Source organism: Erythranthe guttata, chromosome 4, assembly GCF_056151865.1.
Source record: "Erythranthe guttata isolate IM_541 chromosome 4, IM_541, whole genome shotgun sequence".
Lineage (NCBI taxonomy): Eukaryota > Viridiplantae > Streptophyta > Magnoliopsida > Lamiales > Phrymaceae > Erythranthe > Erythranthe guttata.
The window spans coordinates 17,182,363-17,200,760 of NC_142536.1; the positions used below are offsets into that span (position 1 = coordinate 17,182,363).

At 36.3% G+C, this 18,398-nt stretch overlaps 4 protein-coding genes across 4 annotated transcripts; all 4 read right to left on the bottom strand.

Moving 5' to 3' along the window:
• Positions 1 to 189: 189 nt before the first annotated feature.
• On the bottom strand, positions 190 to 4,418 carry EIF3C (eukaryotic translation initiation factor 3C). Its single transcript, XM_012973816.2, has 4 exons — positions 4,123 to 4,418; positions 3,729 to 3,804; positions 1,727 to 3,499; positions 190 to 1,345 (listed from the first exon to the last, which is right to left on the bottom strand). Exons 2-4 carry the CDS (start codon positions 3,750 to 3,752, stop codon positions 374 to 376), a joined length of 2,769 nt encoding a protein of 922 aa, XP_012829270.2. The 5' UTR covers positions 3,753 to 3,804; positions 4,123 to 4,418; the 3' UTR covers positions 190 to 373.
• A 494-nt stretch (positions 4,419 to 4,912) lies between these two features.
• LOC105950532 (uncharacterized) lies at positions 4,913 to 9,406 on the bottom strand. The gene is made up of 5 exons (XM_012973899.2): positions 9,145 to 9,406; positions 8,076 to 8,130; positions 7,502 to 7,900; positions 6,478 to 6,812; positions 4,913 to 5,360 (listed from the first exon to the last, which is right to left on the bottom strand). Exons 1-5 carry the CDS (start codon positions 9,226 to 9,228, stop codon positions 5,157 to 5,159), a joined length of 1,077 nt encoding a protein of 358 aa, XP_012829353.2. The 5' UTR covers positions 9,229 to 9,406; the 3' UTR covers positions 4,913 to 5,156.
• Positions 9,407 to 10,823: 1,417 nt separating this feature from the next.
• On the bottom strand, positions 10,824 to 14,460 carry LOC105950488 (pyruvate dehydrogenase E1 alpha). The gene is made up of 3 exons (XM_012973853.2): positions 13,480 to 14,460; positions 12,114 to 12,891; positions 10,824 to 11,349 (listed from the first exon to the last, which is right to left on the bottom strand). Exons 1-3 carry the CDS (start codon positions 13,735 to 13,737, stop codon positions 11,072 to 11,074), a joined length of 1,314 nt encoding a protein of 437 aa, XP_012829307.2. The 5' UTR covers positions 13,738 to 14,460; the 3' UTR covers positions 10,824 to 11,071.
• Positions 14,461 to 15,291: 831 nt separating this feature from the next.
• LOC105950521 (uncharacterized) lies at positions 15,292 to 18,183 on the bottom strand. Its single transcript, XM_012973886.2, has 5 exons — positions 17,896 to 18,183; positions 17,393 to 17,486; positions 16,771 to 16,904; positions 16,096 to 16,533; positions 15,292 to 16,000 (listed from the first exon to the last, which is right to left on the bottom strand). The coding sequence occupies exons 2-5, from the start codon at positions 17,417 to 17,419 to the stop codon at positions 15,586 to 15,588; spliced, it is 1,014 nt and encodes a 337-aa protein (XP_012829340.2). The 5' UTR covers positions 17,420 to 17,486; positions 17,896 to 18,183; the 3' UTR covers positions 15,292 to 15,585.
• Between the last annotated feature and the right edge of the window lie 215 nt (positions 18,184 to 18,398).

Genomic DNA, 18,398 nt, shown 5'->3' on the forward strand with positions numbered 1-18,398 from the left:
CCCAATCATGAGGGTCTTTTACATTTACCCAATCATGAGGGTCTTTTTGTAATTTGACCTTCGTAATTTGCCCTATAATATTTATATATCTAAGCAACTCATTTCCCATCATTTACAATAAACTTACACAACGCCACATAAAGTCAAGCAGGCAGGCATTACTGTTGGAAAGATAAAAGATATCAAAGATGATAACCAAATGTTCCAATATCCAATCAAATTTCATACCACAAAATTTCATAAATTAAAACAGAGAGCCAAGTTATTTGCCGCTGCAGTCAAAATTATCACAAAATTACCAAACCCGATAAATAGATTGAAGTTACGAAAACAACAGAAACAAAAACAGCACTTTTATCTCTTTGTTCGCTCACTAAGTGCGAACCCCTCTGTTAAGACTAACCATCCTTGTCGAAGAATCCATTTGTCCACCTCTCACACTCGATCCCGATTGATAAACCCGGCCAGCCCCATCCTGATGCCGCTGGTTCTGATAACCGCCGCGCCCTTGCCGGTTATCCCTATTGTAGCCACCACCTCTGCCGCCACCGGCATTATACCCACCGGTCCTCCCACCGGAGCTCCCTTGCCTGCCCTGATTAAATGAAAACTCCTGCCACCTACTGCCGCCACCTCCACCGCCAGCTGCAGTGGCATAATCCTGCCCCTCCTTGCGCCTGAGAGGAAGCCCATCCAAACCACCGCCCCCAATCCTCGATTCAATTGCCCGCTCGTTCGTCTCAGCAATAATCGCCAGCTTCTCAGTCAACCGGAAAGCCAGTGCCTGCAATCTAGTGTGCTCAACCTCATGGAACACAATGCACCCCGTCGGCTGGTCCCAGCTCGCATGGAGCTCCTCGTTAATCATCATCTTACTAACAATGCTTCGGGTCTGCGAATCCGAGAGGTCAAACATCTTGGAAAGATGGTCAAGGCTCAGAGAATCGTACGAGGCTGAGTAGGTAAACAGATAGGTCCTTAGAGCTTCTTCCTTTATCTTAGCCTTGAGCATTTCAAGAACAATGTCCTTGTTTCTGAGCAGCCTCCAAACATCGAGGGATTTTATTACAGCGAAGGCCTTGTCGAAATCGCCCTGCTTGAGCGCACGTGTGGCGGCCATGACGTGGTCCCGCACATTTTCGGGTGGGCCCGTGAATGTCTGGCGGTCACTCACTTCGAGAAGCCTTCGGAAGCTCTTGCTTATGACCTTGCGTTTGGCATCATGGGCGTTGGCTGCCATGTTGGGTACCTCCAGCAGCATGGCACAGATAAGATGGACAGATTCCAAAAGCTCGAGATTTATGTGCATGTGATAAGGCATCTGACGCCTTCTCTCCTGTCGCTCCTGGATTTTTTGAGAAATTAATTAAGCTTGATACGTTTTCCTTGATATTTAAGTAAAAAAACATTGGCAGTTAAGAATTAGTTATCACAAGATATGATTTTTCAAAGAAACTTCTAAATGGGAAAAATCGACAGTTAAGAATTATGCAAAAGATGTTAACAGACAACATACTCCTAGCAAACCTTAGACAAAGGCCCTTGTATTATTTGATTTTTCAAAGAAACTTCAAGTAGAGAAATATTGACAGTTGGGAATTATGCAAGATGTTAACAATAAGCATATTTATAACAAATCTTAGAGAGCACAGGCCACTAGTATTATTTGATTTTCCAAAGAAACTTTCAAGTAGAAAAAAATTGACAGTTAAAAAGAAAATAATACCTGTTCGGGAGTCTTCTCGTGATATCTGCTCTGTGATACACCTTGTGCAAGCAATTCCTTAACCCTACCAGCAGAATACAGCTCAGAGAGGCAACTGTGGCCTTCAACAACGAGACCAACCCTAAAAGCACACAACCCAAGCTGTGCCATAGCCCTGTTGAAGAGAATCTGTGTCGATATATCCATGTGCTGCACACTATCCTGCAGGTGGCTCATCAGCAACAAATCCCGGGACGTCGAAAACTCATCCAAGATGGCGTGGTGGTAAATATCGCAAAGCATCGCACGTGCCTTTGTCCTCTCATCCCCATACTTGTAAATAAGTGAAACAAGTATGTCCATCAAAGTCCTGCTATTCTCCGGAAAAGTGGGCTTGCGGGGCAAAAGCTCGGGAGTCACAACAAATGCAGCGGGCCCCTTACTTTCCTCGACTGACTCAGCTTCTCCATTGTCCAGCTCAGCGAGTTTCCTCATAGCATCATACACCTCCTGTGGTTTGTAATAAACGAGCTCGACCCGTTTAAGGGCCACCTTCGAAGCACCCTTGAAATCCCCGACCCGCTCCAGATACTCTTGCACATTCTGAGCAAGAACCGAGAAAGTGGGCTCGTCTTTGAGCCTCACAACATACTCGCGTGTGTGTGGATCAATAACCTGAAGACTCTTGAAATACTCCAAATCGATTTTTTCAAGAAAGGCCACCAAATTACCCCAAATTCGAATCGTGCCACTGTGGTCCGCTCCCTTTTGCGTCTCGTTTTCATCAGGTTCCACCATGTCGTCGACCACAATATTCGAGTACTGAGTCAGCATATCAAGAATAGTTAGCAGGTTCTGCACACACTGTTTCCACACGTTAATCGGCATGTGGCCGCTCAGATTCTGGTTAACATCGAACTGTGCAGAGACCACACTGAAAAGAATCTCGAGCTTCTGAGCAGGTGTCTTGGCAACCCTGGTTAGAAAAGTGAGCTGCTCGACCAATTCAATTCTACCGGTACCCTTTTTACCCCTGGCAGCAACAATCTCCTTAAACTTCTTGTTCACGGTGTCCCATGTAATCTGGCTGGGGTCCTTGAACTGTTTGTCCATCATTTTATCTTTCTTGCTCAACATCTTTTCCCACCCAGGTTCAGTTGAGTCCTTTCCGGTTTCTTCCTCTTCATCACTCTCGTCAGATTCAAGATTTGTGGGGTCCTCGTCAAAAACATCCTCGTCATCATCTTCGTCCTCATCCTCAGGTTCGGGTTCTTCATCGACTTTTTCCTCGAAAAGTTCGGGCTTTTCGCGACACTGGTTAATCAGATCCTCGAACTCCTTATTTTTCTTTTTGAGCTTCTGCTTCATTGAATTCAAAGCCTTGGCATTGCTGCTGCTCATTTTCTTCTTCGCCTCCTTATTGGCCAATGTCAGGTTCAAGAAATCCTCCAATGTCACGAGGGCCTTGATGTACAGATTTGGAGCTTTATTGGCTTCAGTCACCCTCATAACCTTTTCAAGCTGTTTGTTCATTTTCTCGAACCCTTCTTGCAGGCTGACCCAATCGTTGATTTTCATAGAGTTTTTCAATTGGTCAATTGTGGCCGACATTTCGTCAAAGCGTTTGTCCTTGACTCGCCGGACAACGCGCTTCTGACCTTCGGAATCATCACTATCGCTATCGTTGTCGGCAATATATTTGTTTGGATTCTTATCTTGTGTGGGCTCCTCTGGTTTAGTGTCTTCTTGGTCATCATAATCACTCTCTTCCTCTTCGGTCTCACTGTCACCACCCTGCAATTCAGGAAAGTAAAAAAAAAAAATCGTAAATTTTTTATATGTAAGAGTAGCCAAATTTCATTCAAAATACCTTTCTTTATCAACTATATCATCGGATTATAACTATACATCTCTAAAGACCATCGGTATTATTAAAAAAAAATCGAACAAGCTACGGATTTCAAAAATAAACAAAATTGAAAAACTTGAGATAAATAATCACTCGAAATCGTAGATAACAAACCTGACTAAAGAATTTCGACGACATTGTCACTAGTAATCAGATAATGAACTTCTCAGCAATCTCCTAGAGAAGAAATCTGCATACAATTGACATAAAAAAAAATTAATACAATTCAAATTACATCAAATCAATTTCATACAACGAACATAAATATATATCAAATTTAATTCAATGTTGGCAGCCCTAAAATCAGTCAAAATTCAGATCCAAGATCCCAACTTTATTAGATAGAACAAAACCCTACCGGAAAGATTAACCCTAGCGGCGAAACCAGATCCTAACGTTTTTAGATACACATGCGAAGATTAACTCAAGCGGCGAAAACCCCTCACAGAATAGATATATAAATACACCTATACATACATATATATATTATATATAAACAGAGACGAACCTTATTGGATTGGCTTCGATGAACTGAGGTAGAGTAACAGAGAACTTGCGTTGCACGAGGAAACCCTAATTCTATCTTGTTGTATTTGTATTAAAGGATTTTATTGTACTGGGCCTGGCCCATTTAATCTTGACCCACCGACCCGGTTTATTTGATTATCGTTACTTGACCCGATTATGGGTCAAAAAGATTTTATAATTCGGATCCTATTTTTATTTTCGGTTTTAACTTTTAATTATTTATTATTTGTCACATTTATACTATTATAATATTATTATTAAGATCTACAATTACCCTCTCAGTTATATTTTTTTGCCAATTATACCATTCATATTTTTTTTTTTCAGTAAATACCATTCCTATTACTTTATATAATTAAACCCTATTTTCTTTATTTTATAAAATAAGATTCCTTCTACTTTTTTCTTTATTTTATAAATAAGATTCCTTCTACTTTTTTTGTTTGGATAATTAATTGCACTTTAATTGTTATTCAAATTCCCTCATCAATTTTAGAGTAATTGAAATAAATATAAATAAATAAATAAAAGGAGTAAAAAATCTTCTTATTTTAATTTTAAGATTGCCTTTTTTTCCAAAAAAAAAAAATCATATGTTAATAAAAAAAATTAGACATAGTTGCCTTCATACTACACCTAATTTTTATACTTTGATGAATTTGAATGGTAGATTTACACATAACCACACACACCCATGTGTATGTGTGCTTAGTGTGTAGTTATTTAATCAAATAAACAGTTCAAATCCACCCGATCTAAATAACCAGATGTAACATCTAACTCCCTATAGATTGACTATCGTCATACATTTGTTGATTTACTTACAGATTAGTAGCACATCATACAAGATAGTCACCAACTAAGTTTGCATGGATATATATATATATATATATATATATATATATATATATATATATATATATATATATATATATATATATATATATATATATATAACCAAAAATTATGGCATGATCCGAAACATCAACACGGGAAGAAACTTGTAGAAAGAAATTACTGCTCGGATAGAAAAAACCGCATGACGAAACTCGAGAGAGACCAGATACAAATGATGCCAAGAAACTGAAGAACGTTGAGAAGTGTGTTTAGGGAACCGTTTATAGCGAGGTTGTGTGATGTCATCTCCGCTCCTCTAACAGTGAATGACAGTGCTGTCACCAATTGCGCTGCCCTATTCAGCTGGTGCAACCTATAAACCTTCGTTTTTTCGGAAAAAAAAAAAAAAAAAAAGGGAAATTGCATTAGTTATAAAAAAATATTGACTTTAAATGTAGCAGGCAAGTTTCAAGAAATATCCTTGATGATATTAAGGTGATGATATTTTGTGAGTAAAACTTGGAATAATCGCTTATTTCTATAAAAAATTGAATATTTGCAAATGTTCTAAAAACTTGGATTAAATAGACGATTTATTAACTGTTGAAAAAAACTCGATTTATACAAGAATAACAAAAGGTGGTGTTTGGAAAAGCTATTGAAAAGTGGTTCTGAGCTTATTGGGGCTCATAATCACTTTTGAAGTTTTTGCAATATCAACTTTTGCTTCTACTTGGACTCGAAAAAAAAACCAAAAAAAAATTGCATCTCTTTGATAAGTTGTTTTAAGGTAAAATATAAAAAAACACCCATGGACCAATTTCTCTTAAAATAAGTTGCTTAAAATCGATTTTTTCATGGAGTTGCAAACAACACTCAACTTTTAGAATCAAGCACTTGTCATTAACTTAAGGTGGTGTTTGCAAAATATTATTTAAAAGCAGTTATGGATTGCGAAATTAAGTTGGTTTTAAGTGCTTATTTCTAAAAGTTGGGGGTGTTTGCAAATTAACTTAAATTGAAAAAGCAAGGTCATGGGTGCTTAACAAATTATAGCTTAAATTACTTATTTTAAGAGAAGCAAAAGCAAAAGTTCATTTTGCAAACACTTAAAACTAAATTATGAGCTAAAAAAAGCTCCTAATCTATTTGTAAAAGCTTTTGCAAACACCACCTAACTCATAATCGCCAACTTCTGCTTTTCTAGAAGCTTTTGCAAACACCACCAGAGTGAACAAATGTCTAATGTAACTGTAAGCCTAAGGAAGCCGTTGCATAGATGCTTTCGGGATAATGAACTTTAAAAAAAAAACTTATTTTAAAAGAAGCAAAAGCAAAACATATTTTTCGCAAAACACTAAAAAACAAACTACGAGTACAAAAAAAAAAGCTGAAAATATGTTATAGAAACAACTAAAGAAATAGCATATTATTATTACGCATGCATGTCAAAATACGTGAAAATTTGGCTGAACAAAGTAGGCGAATTAAAACTTACTTGGAAGATTATCGGAATGGCGGGACCCGATGGAGAGCTAATACGTTTTGCATATTGCTCGAACGCATATTGGACGACAATTCCAACAAGGTAAGGAGCCAAAGTAGCAGAAGCTGCGGGGCCCGTCCAAGGCCAGACGAACCCCATCGTCACCATAGGTATTATAAGACTAAGTACCAAAACAGCAACAGAAGCTATCCTCTCTCCATAATGAGTTTCGATTTTTCGAGTTTTTGATGGCTTTTTTGTAGATTTTCGAAGATGGCCCATCAGAAGGATAAAAACAGCTACCCCGCAGTAGAAAAGGGCTTCCGTGAAGAACAATATTAGAAAGTCTGCAACAAAGAATATCGATTAAATAAAAAAAATTAAGAAAGAAATTGGAAGCCTTATCTAAAATGCGTTTTTTGACGGAAAGATAATAGACAATCTAATATCGGGTAAAGTGGACTTTATTACAAATCGATTCAATTGAAGCACTTGTAAAATATTCTAAAGTCTCGTTTGCGGATTTTGATCGGATTGATATGATTGATTAAATTTAGTAGGATAACACTATTCATAATACATAATGTAATGTGAGATTGTTGCATGTTTGGAATTTATAATTATCTATAATCAAGTGTTTTGGGATATGGATTAACTAGGATAGCTGATAAAATGTCTAAAGTACCCCCAATTTAATAGGTTATTTTTGTCCAATTTGAGGGGTAAAGAAGTAAATATCTTTTGTTGGTTTCCACAATAAAACTTGGATAGTATAATAATAGGGGATTGAGTGACTAGTAGTCCTCCATTTGCATGATAAATAACGGGGCATAACTTTAATCTTGGATCGAAATCGTCCTTTTCAAACACTTGACACTATAGGATTAAACAACAAATCATGCATAATCCACTATCCCAAACGAGGCCTGAGAGATATTATTTAACCAGTCATATTTAGGTTTTTAATTCACGCAAAAAAAAAAAAAGAATAAGTGCTGAAGATGTATTCAGTAACTCAGAGAGAAAAAGTTCTTACCGGTTAATAAAGAATCCTCGAATATAGTCGAAAGTATCCTTCTCAAGTAAAGCGACGGAAATATGAAAGATGCAACGAGCACAGTAGGACCAGCAAACCACAATAGGTAATTTCTATTTTTCTCAGGGGTCGAAACGAGAATTTGATCTTCGCCTCGGTTGGTAGGTCCATAAAACGAAATAAATCCCGATTTTCCGTCGGCTCTTTCAGTAGTGTGACGGTGTGAGGTATCGGTGGAAGTGGTGTCTTCAGCAGATGGAGGCTGCTGCCCCTGCTCGAAATTGTCGAGGTCAATTTCGCTGTGTGATTCTTGATTTTCGGAAGTGGCAAAGAGAATGCATCGCCTCTTTGCTAATGTTTCTGTTAGCTTTCTATGTGTGAGCTGGCACGACGTACTAACTAACATGAAAAACGAGGACAGTCAGAATCAAGATGGTCTACAAAGTGTTTGTAATCGGAAAAAAAATGTATTGAGAGATAAAGGTTAGCGAATTAGATATAATGAAGGTAACCGTAACACTAAAACGTCTTATATGAATTTATCGTGTAGGAAATTTAACAAATTATTAGCTACCTTTAAGATTTCTTGAATGTTCGACACCTTCAAACAGTCCCAGCCTTGAGTTCAACTGAAAATCAGTACAATGTATTATTAGAACAAATATTTTATTTAAGATATTCCATCACATAAAAAAGAACTGACGAAACGAACAGTTCACAAACATCAAGTTAAGCTAGAGATTTCGATGAAGTAAATTAAGACTATCTTCTGCTATGAGATCTCGACACCAAATACTCGGGCATTGGCCTATGCACATTTTTGTTTCTGTTATACCTCGTAAAACCGTTTCATTTAGCCATATGTGGTGCTTAGTTGACAAGTTAAAGGGACTTCTTTGCAAGAAACATGACAAGTTAATATAGTGTTAGGGTAAATTACGACCACCCCTGAGGTAAGGTCAAATTACGAAAAAACTCCTCATGTTTGGGTAATTACAAACACCACCCTCAACTGTCAATCTTCTTACCCATCCACCCTTATGATGTCAAATTCAACAGAATTTTTTAAATTCCGTAGAATGTTATCTAGTTTGTACTCGTTTTATGCAAAAATGCAATTTTTAATGCATCATAATTTGATATTTTCAAGCCAAGAGACACATCTAATGATCATCTTGTTTCAAAATGTGGAGCTCGAATGCAGTAAAACGGGTAAAAACTGGAGAATATTCCACATAATTTAGAAGATTCCACTAAATTTAACACCACAAGGTCCGACCTATAAGAAGATTTATAGTTGAGGGGTGATTGTGATTACCCAAACACGAAAGGTTTTTTTCGTAATTTACCCTATAAAACAATACAGTATTTCCTAATGGATAACTAAGAGTTCAACATAGCCCATCTAAATTTGGAAGAAACCACTTCACTTCACTTCACTGTGTGAGATTCTTCACATATTATTTATTACATTTTCGTCCTTAAATCTTTCTGACATTCAACTATGTAATAGAAAAAAAAAATCAACATAAAAAATTGATAATCTAAGGCGAAACCCACATGATTTTAAAATAAAATCTCTTACCAATAATCATCATGTAATTACTTAATTAAAACAATTCGAAAGGAAGCAGAACGCATACCTTGAGTAATTCCTTCCTCTGACAAGGTGAAGAACTCGTAGAGAGACATGAAAATGAAGGACCAATTCTCATTTTCGCTGCCATTTTTGAACTGCTCCTGCTACTACTGAAGAGTGAGAAAGAAAGAAAGAAAGAAAGATGGATCCTTTTTCAGGATTTCAAGAACAACCCTTTTGATTTTTTATGAATATTTCAGTTCGGAGAATCTAAGGCGCAGATAAACAGATTTTAGGCAGAGGGAGGCAAAGAAAGCGGCTGCTTTGTTCTTTCTGTATTGTGTGTGTGTGTGTTTTTTTTTTTTTTTCCTTTCGACTGTTCCAATTAAGGGCATAAAATGGAATAAAAAATTTCGAATTTCTATTCCAATTCAAAGAAGAAAAAAGAAAATCGATTTTGAAACAAAGACTTTTTAATTCGATATTTGATTTCCGATTTTATTTTTTTTTTCAAATGTATTTACATCAGAATTGGAATGTAAATACTAAATAGTCCTACTAAGTACTGTCTTTTGTTATTGTTTGGTCTCTAGATTAATCATTATTAATTAAATAATTGGACTTTATTTGATGTTTAGTATTTCAATAAACTATCGGGTTGATCGGTAAATATTGTGTTCTCATGGCTCAACTAATTTTTTTGTTAGACATCCCGGAGTTCAATAAAATAATTATGTTTTCGTTAGATTATTTAATATTATTTTGACTAATCTTATCTTGACAACCAAAGAGACTTTTAGATGCATTTTTCTCTTTTAAGTTTTCATACAGTTAGCTCCCTACCCACACAAAATGTTGAAATGCCCTTCATCAGACGATTTTGTATTTTCTTTTATTATTCTCCATTTTATATGTACATATAACCAAACAGCCATTATTCCTCCTCCTAATTTATTATAATAATAGTTCCCAAACATGTCCTAATCTTATCAAAATTACGACAAAAAAAATTCGAAAAAAACGTCATGCTCAACATCTGCCTCTTTTGGCGTCACTATAGCTCTGTTCATCTACATTGCTACCATTTTAGCTACCCATGTCTGAAAAGAAGGACGTATCTGGTAATATTAAAAATACTTGGTTGAAGTGCTAGGATGTCGTCGCCATCAAAATCATCAGTCTTTTGTCATTGCAATAAAAAAATAGTGAGACTTTGAAAAAATTTCTAGATAATGTAGCAGAAAAGTGTGAAGCTACAGATCTGTATTCGTTGCTTCAACTTTGAAAAAGTTCCTAGATAATGTAGCAAAAAAATGTGGAGCTACAGATCCGTATTCATTGGTTCTTCAGTAACTAACCCCGCATGAAAGACTGTTGGTGACATGCGTATACCTAACCCCACATGAAAGACTATCGGTGACATGCATACGATGGTGAAGATGCATATTTGATATTAAAGATGCACATCGTTACATTATAATTATTTCTCAAAAAGACCACATTACTTAGTTTTGTCGAGGTCATCGGGACGATCATCAAATTTTACTTATGGTTTTCCTCACTTCTATTGAAGAAAACTCATATTCCTTGTTTTAATAAAAAAGAAATACCAACTTTCCTCTAAATAACTTTACCTTAACATTTTACCTTGCTACCAAACATAAAAATCAATTACCTAGTATTTCAACATTTTTACCGACTATTTTCCTTGAACCAAACAGAGCGTAAACGGAAACATACGCATTGCTGAAAGAGAAGTACATTCTAATACGAAACATACAAGCAACAACCAATCAAGATTGCCACATCAAACAGTACCTCAACAAAGATGAACAACAATAATAATTATAAAAAGAAAACAAAACAATTCAAGAATAAAAACTAAACCATCAAAATGACAGCAAACACACATCTTTAACTGGAAAAAAAAAGAAAAAAAAAAAGAAGCAGCTATCCTTGTCCAGGTGGCGGGTCCCACTGATAAATCGAGCTTAAACCTGAGCAGTACCTTCAGTAAATTTAGGGTCCTCACATCTGTACCTACCATCTGGGCCAATACCAAATCCCTTTGGATCTGCAAATACATTCTCGAGCAATTGACTACGAGCTGGCACTGGACTTTCCTCTGCAAACTCAACAGCTTCTTCGAGTTCCTCATCTATCTTCTTCTCTATGGCCTTTAAATCTGCTTCACTTGCCAAATTGTTTTCCAATATGTATTTCTTTAGTGCAGCGATTGGATCTCTCGTCGCATAATGAGCCTTCTCAGCTGCCAAAATTTAAATTAAAAAAGAAATAGTAGTTATATCGTAAACTTTATGAATTACTGTACACAACATTACGGAAATTCCCAAGTTTATGATGCCTATAGTGATTCTTGATGTTTAATAAGAAGCATATAAAGATACCTGGCGTTTACTCTAATTGCTTAAAAACTCCTCGCATTATCAATATTAGCAAAGACCCCCTACGATTCAACTTTTCTAGCAAACCACCCCCTAAAAACTTACCATTTAGGGGTTTGTATGCTTATAAAAATGCATCATAGGGGGGTTTTGCTAAAATATTAATAACACAAAGATTTCTTTTAGCAATTCGATGTAACACAGGAGGTACTAAATGCAAGAAACCCGTTTATTAAACCGTCTTAGGGTTATCAGCTATAGGCAACTTACACAAACAATACATTTCAAGAATAAGCTGAATATACCCAATTCCGTATCAAGTGCACATAATTTACTTATGATTTCTGCATAGATTAGATAAACGCTGCAGATATACATAACGTAAGAAGCATTGATTTACTATAACATATCAGAACAACGAGACGGGATATCCCAGACTACTCAATTCATCAAGATTAGCAAAATTCTTTCCTAATATTTAGGGAACAATCATGTGTTATGCTTATATCTCTAACGGGTAAGAGGAAAGTACACAATAAATATCAAGAACAACTCAATACTTCTCCGAAACTTCCAAAACAAAAACCATATTAACGAGTTTGAAAAAAAAGGTAAAAGAATTGCTAACCAGGGTCACGAAGCTCATCAGGGTCAGCCAAAGAGTGCCCTCTGAACCTGTAAGTCTCGCACTCAACCAAAGTGGGGCCCTCGCCTCTCCTAGCCCTACCAACCGCCTCCTTCGCCACCTCCCTCACCTTTAAAACATCCATACCATCAACATGCACACCCGGCATCCCAAAAGCGGGACCCTTCTTCCAAATCTCCGGATCCGACGTGGACCTCAAATGCGACATCCCAATTGCCCACAAGTTATTCTCCACAACAAACACAATTGGAAGCTTCCAAAGCGCAGCCATGTTCAAGCACTCAAAGAACTGCCCGTTATTACAAGTCCCATCTCCGAAAAACGCCAAAGTCACCTCATCACAATCCTCTTTAAAGACCTCCCTCTTGTACTTGCTCGTAAAAGCTGCTCCAGTTGCAACTGGGATTCCTTCGCCTATGAAAGCGAACCCACCCAAGACGTTGTGCTCTTTGGAGAACATGTGCATGGACCCACCTTGGCCTCTGCAGCAGCCGGTGGTTTTGCCGAAGAGCTCGCTCATGACCTGGCGGGCGGGTACGCCTTTGCTGAGTGCGTGGACGTGGTCGCGGTATGTGCTGACCACGCAGTCTTCTTTCTTGAGGAGCTTTATGAAACCCGTGGAGACGGCTTCTTGGCCATTGTAGAGATGGACGAATCCAAACATTTTGCCCCGGTAGTACATTTGGGCGCACATGTCCTCGAATGCCCTGCCCAAGATCATGTCCTCGTACAGTACCAGTCCCTCTTCTTTCGTTATCAACTGCATGCAAAGACACCCAATTTAGAACCCATCTTTTTGTTTTTTTCTTTTCAAATCGCCTTTATAAATGGTCTACAACCGAACCCTTATATACTACCCTATGCACCGCAATGTCACTCGGGCAGTGCCTTGTGAGTTTAGAACCCATCTAATTTTACTTCACATATAATGCAGTGAATCATAGTTCATAATCAGGTGAAGATAGAAAAAAATTGTAAATAAGGGGCAAAAAGAGAGACTAATTTGCAGACTGTAACTAGGAGATCAGAAGCACATGCAAAGATAAAATATCACAAAGCAAATCATTTGGACAACAAAAAACAATTTTTTTTGTAAATCAATTTTATTTCACATATAATGCAGTAATTGAATCATAATCAGCTGAATTTAGAAAACAATTGCAAACAATAAGAAAAAACACACACAGACACAGACACACACTAATTAGTAAAATCTAAATAGGAGATCACAAGCACATGCAATGAAAATTAATACAAAACAAATCAACTAGCTATCAGAAGCATACCAAAGCTAATCTACCATAGCGGTGCAAAACGAAATAAAAATTGGAAATTAAAAAAAAAGTACCAGATCGGAGAGAGAAGAGCTGGACTTGAGCTTCTTCTCCTTGACGACATCCGACGAGACAGCAACGACGGCGGCGGATCGGCGGCCGACGGGGGAAACAGCCTTGTTAACAGAAAAAAGCTTCTTATTGAGAGATTTGGAACCGAAAAATGAGGAGGGGCCCATGAATTTGCAGGAAGAATCAGACTTATCGGCAGATCTGAGAGAGCTCGTGGGCAGAGGGCCATGGACGATTTTGGGCGTCGCCGAACAAGCCATTTTGGCGTAGCAATGGGGATATAAGCAAATGGGTGTAGAATTATCGCCGGAAAATCACCGAATCTAGGGTAGATCGAGAGAGAGGGAGAAATAAGGGCAGATGATAAATAGAGATTGAGAGGGGGGAAGAGGGCAGATGAATGAATGAATGAATGAATCGATGGGAGAAAGAAACAAGAATTTTTTATGATGGATGGGGGCGGAGTATACAAGAGTGAGTTTGTGTGTGTATGGAAATAACCGTCAAGAGTGTGTGTGTGCCATTTGTGCTTTTTGGTTCAACTTTTTCCCCATGTTTCTAATTTTTTTTTTCTTTTTTTTTATGTGTCACAATTGTTTTTTAATAATAGAAAAAAAAATAGTATAAATAGAAAATATATTACAAATAACACTTGATAAATGTAATTTAGAAAAAGGGTAAATAGCACTTAACCCGACTTGTGTTTACGAGCTTTTGCAGATGACCCCTTGTGGTTGTAATATCAGCACATAATCCCTCTATGCGGTTTATGTGGTAGCTTCTGTTAGTTTTTCCGTCAAATTTAACCGTCTGCGTTAAACATCAAAGTACTTCTTTTATTGCAGATGATCACCTTGAAGTTTGACACACGCGGTTAAATTTGACAGAAAAACTAACATAAGCTACCCATAAACCATAAGGGGATTATGTGATGATATTACAAGCACAATGAGATAATCTGCAAAAGCGTGTAAACACAGGTCAGGTTAAGTACTATTTACCCTTTCAAAAAATATATAAAGAAATATCAAGCCATAATTATAATTTACAAAATTATGAAAAGAAAATTGAAATTGATCAAACCTTTAAGAAAATTTATGTAAAATTCCTAAAATAATTCTTTTGTATTTGATAATTATATGCTTAAAAAGTTTCAATATTTAATAAAAACAAAATTTTGTAATTGTGTAATCTTATTTATGTGGTTTTACTTATCCACAATCTTGACTTAATTAGTCGAGTAACAAATTACGGTGTTACCGGACCCGAGTTTGAACTCATTTTGCTAATATTTCTATATTCACAAATGCTTAACGTGTGAACATATGATTAGCCTAGTATACTTTATATTATGGTCCAGTATCTTTATAAGATCAATTTCAAATAATAACATAACATAATGTCAAATAAAAATAATCATTTTTTTAATAGGAAAAATAATCAACATACACCCACTCTTTCATCCACATTAATGACATTAAGAAAGCGTGATAGATAGAGCCATAGAGGTATAGTAGTAAGAAATTTGGTTACATTTTCAGCTACTAACATCTTTTAAGAGCTGGATTTATTTTTAAATACCTAAACTCGGACCTTGTTTGGTTGATAAGATAAAATTAAATAATCTAATGAAAATTCAATTATATTATCGAACATCGGGATGTCCAACCAAAAAAACTCTCTAAAAGACAAGATAAACCATATCACGACTAATCACCCAACCAAAGGAGGCATAGGATTCATCATATTAATCAACGTTGTTGAGCTAACTGCCAAATTGTGTAGTAAATAGTTCACCTGCCCTACAAACTATGAACAAATGAATTCACTTGCCCCATTTCAATTCAAATTGATTTAACATCTCAGTTTTATAAGTGCATATATATATAGTTATGCTTACAAAACAATACAATCGCTAACCTTCTATTCCGATGCACCTACAAGAACAAGAAACACTCGAGAAAAGAACCCCAGTGGAAAAAGGGGTTTCCTCTATTGCCTGTGGATATTTCACCCATAACGAACCGACTAATCAAAAACACGAAAATAAACGGCTTCTCGTGCTCTTTTTTTTCTTTACCAGATATCTTGAAAGAAACGAGTGGACCCTATATCAGATTAGCCCTCTTCAGAAATCTGATTGTTCTGCAGTAATAAGGCCAAATTGATTCAACAAAATCGAGATATCTCTCAACAAACCAACCCTGCAAATCCTTCATTCTGTTCTTAGTCATTTCCTTGTAGTCCGTGTTTTTTATAACTGCCAGAGGTTCGAATACATGCCTTCTCGTGGCTTCGTTTAGCTTCCCATTTACAATGTGATCGTGTACCACAAGGTAGTATACGGGCAAGTTCTTGACTAATTTGGCCGTTTGTTTGAAGCTGAACCCATAGATTTTACATATTGCTCGAAACATCTTTATGTAGAGAGCAACAAATAATGGTCCAAGAATCCATAGGGGGGTCAATTCTTTCGACACTTTCGACCCGTACGCAACGTAAACTCCGAGGTAGAGAGGAGTGCTGCAAATAAAAACCAGAACAGTCAATAACAAATTACGTGATACGAAAAAAGAAAAAAAAATGTTTGTGCTATTATAACGAACCATCATACTTACAATAGTAACAAGGGTATCTTTATCGTTGCATTCAAGCCCACAAAATAGCACCAAACTGCCTTCAGAAAGTCACTTCTTTCTTGCTTTTTTAACGAGTTCGGAATTTCGGATGTTTCCACGGAAGAAGATTCTTCAAGAACTTCGTCCACGTGTTGGGATTGTAATGGCGTACGCAGTAACATCAACCAGCTTTTAAATAAGTTATGTATAGCGAGGGACCTGGATATTGTTTCATCTGCTGCTATGCTTGGAGTAACATTCTGTACCTTCGAAGATTCCAACGAGGAAGCTTCGATCGTATTTTCCAAATAACCAACTTTTCCATTATCCTTCGAGCTATTAGTTCTGATGCCAGAATCATTATATGAGTTGCCGCCTTTGAAAGCGGATATTTTAAATGAATTCGACTTTGACCCATGAACACGAGAAGCTCCTATACTGGAATCAAGACATCTGATCAGTTTTAATTTCACCATGAAGGCAAAATTACCAACGATAATTTGAGAGATTAAGCGTACAAAAGATGCCATCCTATTTCATGCAAACAGAGCTTAAGAAAACAATCGACGTAGGTCCTCCTAATCGCTCATATAAATTAATTTGCACATGAAATTTTCAATAAATATATATTTTGGAAACATGAATTTAAAGTTCTACATGCAAAAAAGCTCTCACCTCGTACAAGATCTGCATTTCAAAGAGATAAATATATCTTTCCTCCCTACTGAATGGAATGTTGGTGCAAAATGTTTTAACTTGCTTCCTCTGCTCCACGATGAAGGCACTGACGGGAAAGTACTACAAGAACCCTGAATAAAGTCGCCAAAAATATTTTCATATTTCAATCAGGCAGAAAAAAGACATTGAAAATAGAGCTAGTGAAACTGAATGCTGCATGTTTCGTTTCTGAAACGGAATCAGAATTCGCCAAACAAAATTCACGTAAATCCGGACATCGAAAATGACTAAATAGCTATATTTCATTCAAAGTAGTATACACCACGGAACGTAAGTACAAACTTCACTTCACATTTGTTGTTAAATACTAGTTTTGAAATGGTTTAGACGATTGTAAAAATTATCAACGACTAAGTTCCTTTTTTTTTTTTGGGTAGATTGGTTCAACAAGGTCAAATAAGAACATACATAAAACTTGTTTCTCCCTAATAATGCATCTTCGATCACTTACATACAAAATTACCCAACTCCATATAAATTTTACATGCTACTGACCGAAACTACAAAAGGTCGATATGTTTGGCAATTATACAATAAACATGTAAGCAGCTGTTATTACCTTGAACTGATGGGTTGCCGATGCCATCTTCTACACGATAGGCACACTAACATCTCAACATGAGTACATATTTGCTCAAAGAACTCCAAAACCCCTGGAAATAAAACTTTCATCTTTAATTGCCGCGTGCAAAGTTATTCAATCAAGATAATTTCTGAATTGGAAGCATAAAATCAAAATATCACAACTCTGTTTTCTCTCTCCTTTCCTCTTTCAAACACAATCTCGAGACCATAGATAAAAAATAAAAATTAAGTTTCAGAAAGGAAGAAAATTACAAAAACAACCAAAATTGCAGAAATGGAATAAGAGAAGCAGTAATTAAAAAAAAAAAAAATCGCATGAATCATCATTTGACATCCAAGCCTGAAAATTGCTTTTTCAACTTTCCCCCAAATTCAAAAAAAAAAAAAGAAAATCTCTACAACATCCAAAAACCCATAAACAAAACAAATGAGCAGAAAATATCCATATAAAAATAAATTTGAGTAGAAAGTATATACCTAAATAGATAGAGCAAGAGAAGAAGAGAGCAACAATACGATGAAACTGTTGAGGCGGCGAGACGATTGGTGCTGAATACTAGAATTTCTGAGTTGTTTGGAGTTTTTTATTTCTTTTATTTTAATTTTTTTTATGTTGAGAGAGAATTTGCAGAAAAAAGATGAGATTCGGATAGGGGGAAAGAGAGGGGGGAAAGGATAAAATTTGTGAAATTAGGGCTTTATCTTATGAAATTTTACCACATGAAAAATGATTTGTTTATTGTTTTAGTGGTGTGGGTCGGTTCTACGGCTTCTTTTTATTATTTATTTATTTATTTTTATTGTGAAAGAAATTAAGATCCATTTTTTATTTATATATAAAGTGTTTAATTTTGAGTTGATGGTGCTATAGAGATACTACTTTATTCACAGTGAGCTAAATTGAAAATAATAATTTAGAGGGTACGGTTACCCATATGTAAGGTAATTACAATCACCCTCTCAACTATGAATCTACTTAC

Excerpts from the sequence above, each read along its gene's own strand:
- EIF3C (XM_012973816.2), bottom strand. The coding sequence starts at position 3,752 with ATGTCGTCGAAATTCTTTAGTCAG. Across the intron at positions 3,500-3,728 it reads CGTCGAAATTCTTTAGTCAG|GGTGGTGACAGTGAGACCGA; the intron begins GTTTGTTATCTA and ends CCTGAATTGCAG. Across the intron at positions 1,346-1,726 it reads ACGAGAAGACTCCCGAACAG|GAGCGACAGGAGAGAAGGCG; the intron begins GTATTATTTTCT and ends CAAAAAATCCAG.
- LOC105950488 (XM_012973853.2), bottom strand. The coding sequence starts at position 13,737 with ATGGCTTGTTCGGCGACGCCCAAAATCGTCCATGGCCCTCTGCCCACG. Across the intron at positions 12,892-13,479 it reads GCTCTTCTCTCTCCGATCTG|TTGATAACGAAAGAAGAGGG; the intron begins GTACTTTTTTTT and ends CTTTGCATGCAG. Across the intron at positions 11,350-12,113 it reads TGATGAGCTTCGTGACCCTG|CTGAGAAGGCTCATTATGCG; the intron begins GTTAGCAATTCT and ends AAATTTTGGCAG.
- LOC105950521 (XM_012973886.2), bottom strand. The coding sequence starts at position 17,419 with ATGGCATCGGCAACCCATCAGTTCAAG. Across the intron at positions 16,534-16,770 it reads AAATGCAGATCTTGTACGAG|TATAGGAGCTTCTCGTGTTC; the intron begins GTGAGAGCTTTT and ends TCTTGATTCCAG. Across the intron at positions 16,001-16,095 it reads AAGATACCCTTGTTACTATT|CACTCCTCTCTACCTCGGAG; the intron begins GTAAGTATGATG and ends TTTTATTTGCAG.
- LOC105950532 (XM_012973899.2), bottom strand. The coding sequence starts at position 9,228 with ATGGCAGCGAAAATGAGAATTGGTCCTTCATTTTCATGTCTCTCTACG. Across the intron at positions 7,901-8,075 it reads ACATTCAAGAAATCTTAAAG|TTAGTACGTCGTGCCAGCTC; the intron begins GTAGCTAATAAT and ends TTTTCATGTTAG. Across the intron at positions 6,813-7,501 it reads CGAGGATTCTTTATTAACCG|ACTTTCTAATATTGTTCTTC; the intron begins GTAAGAACTTTT and ends TCTTTGTTGCAG.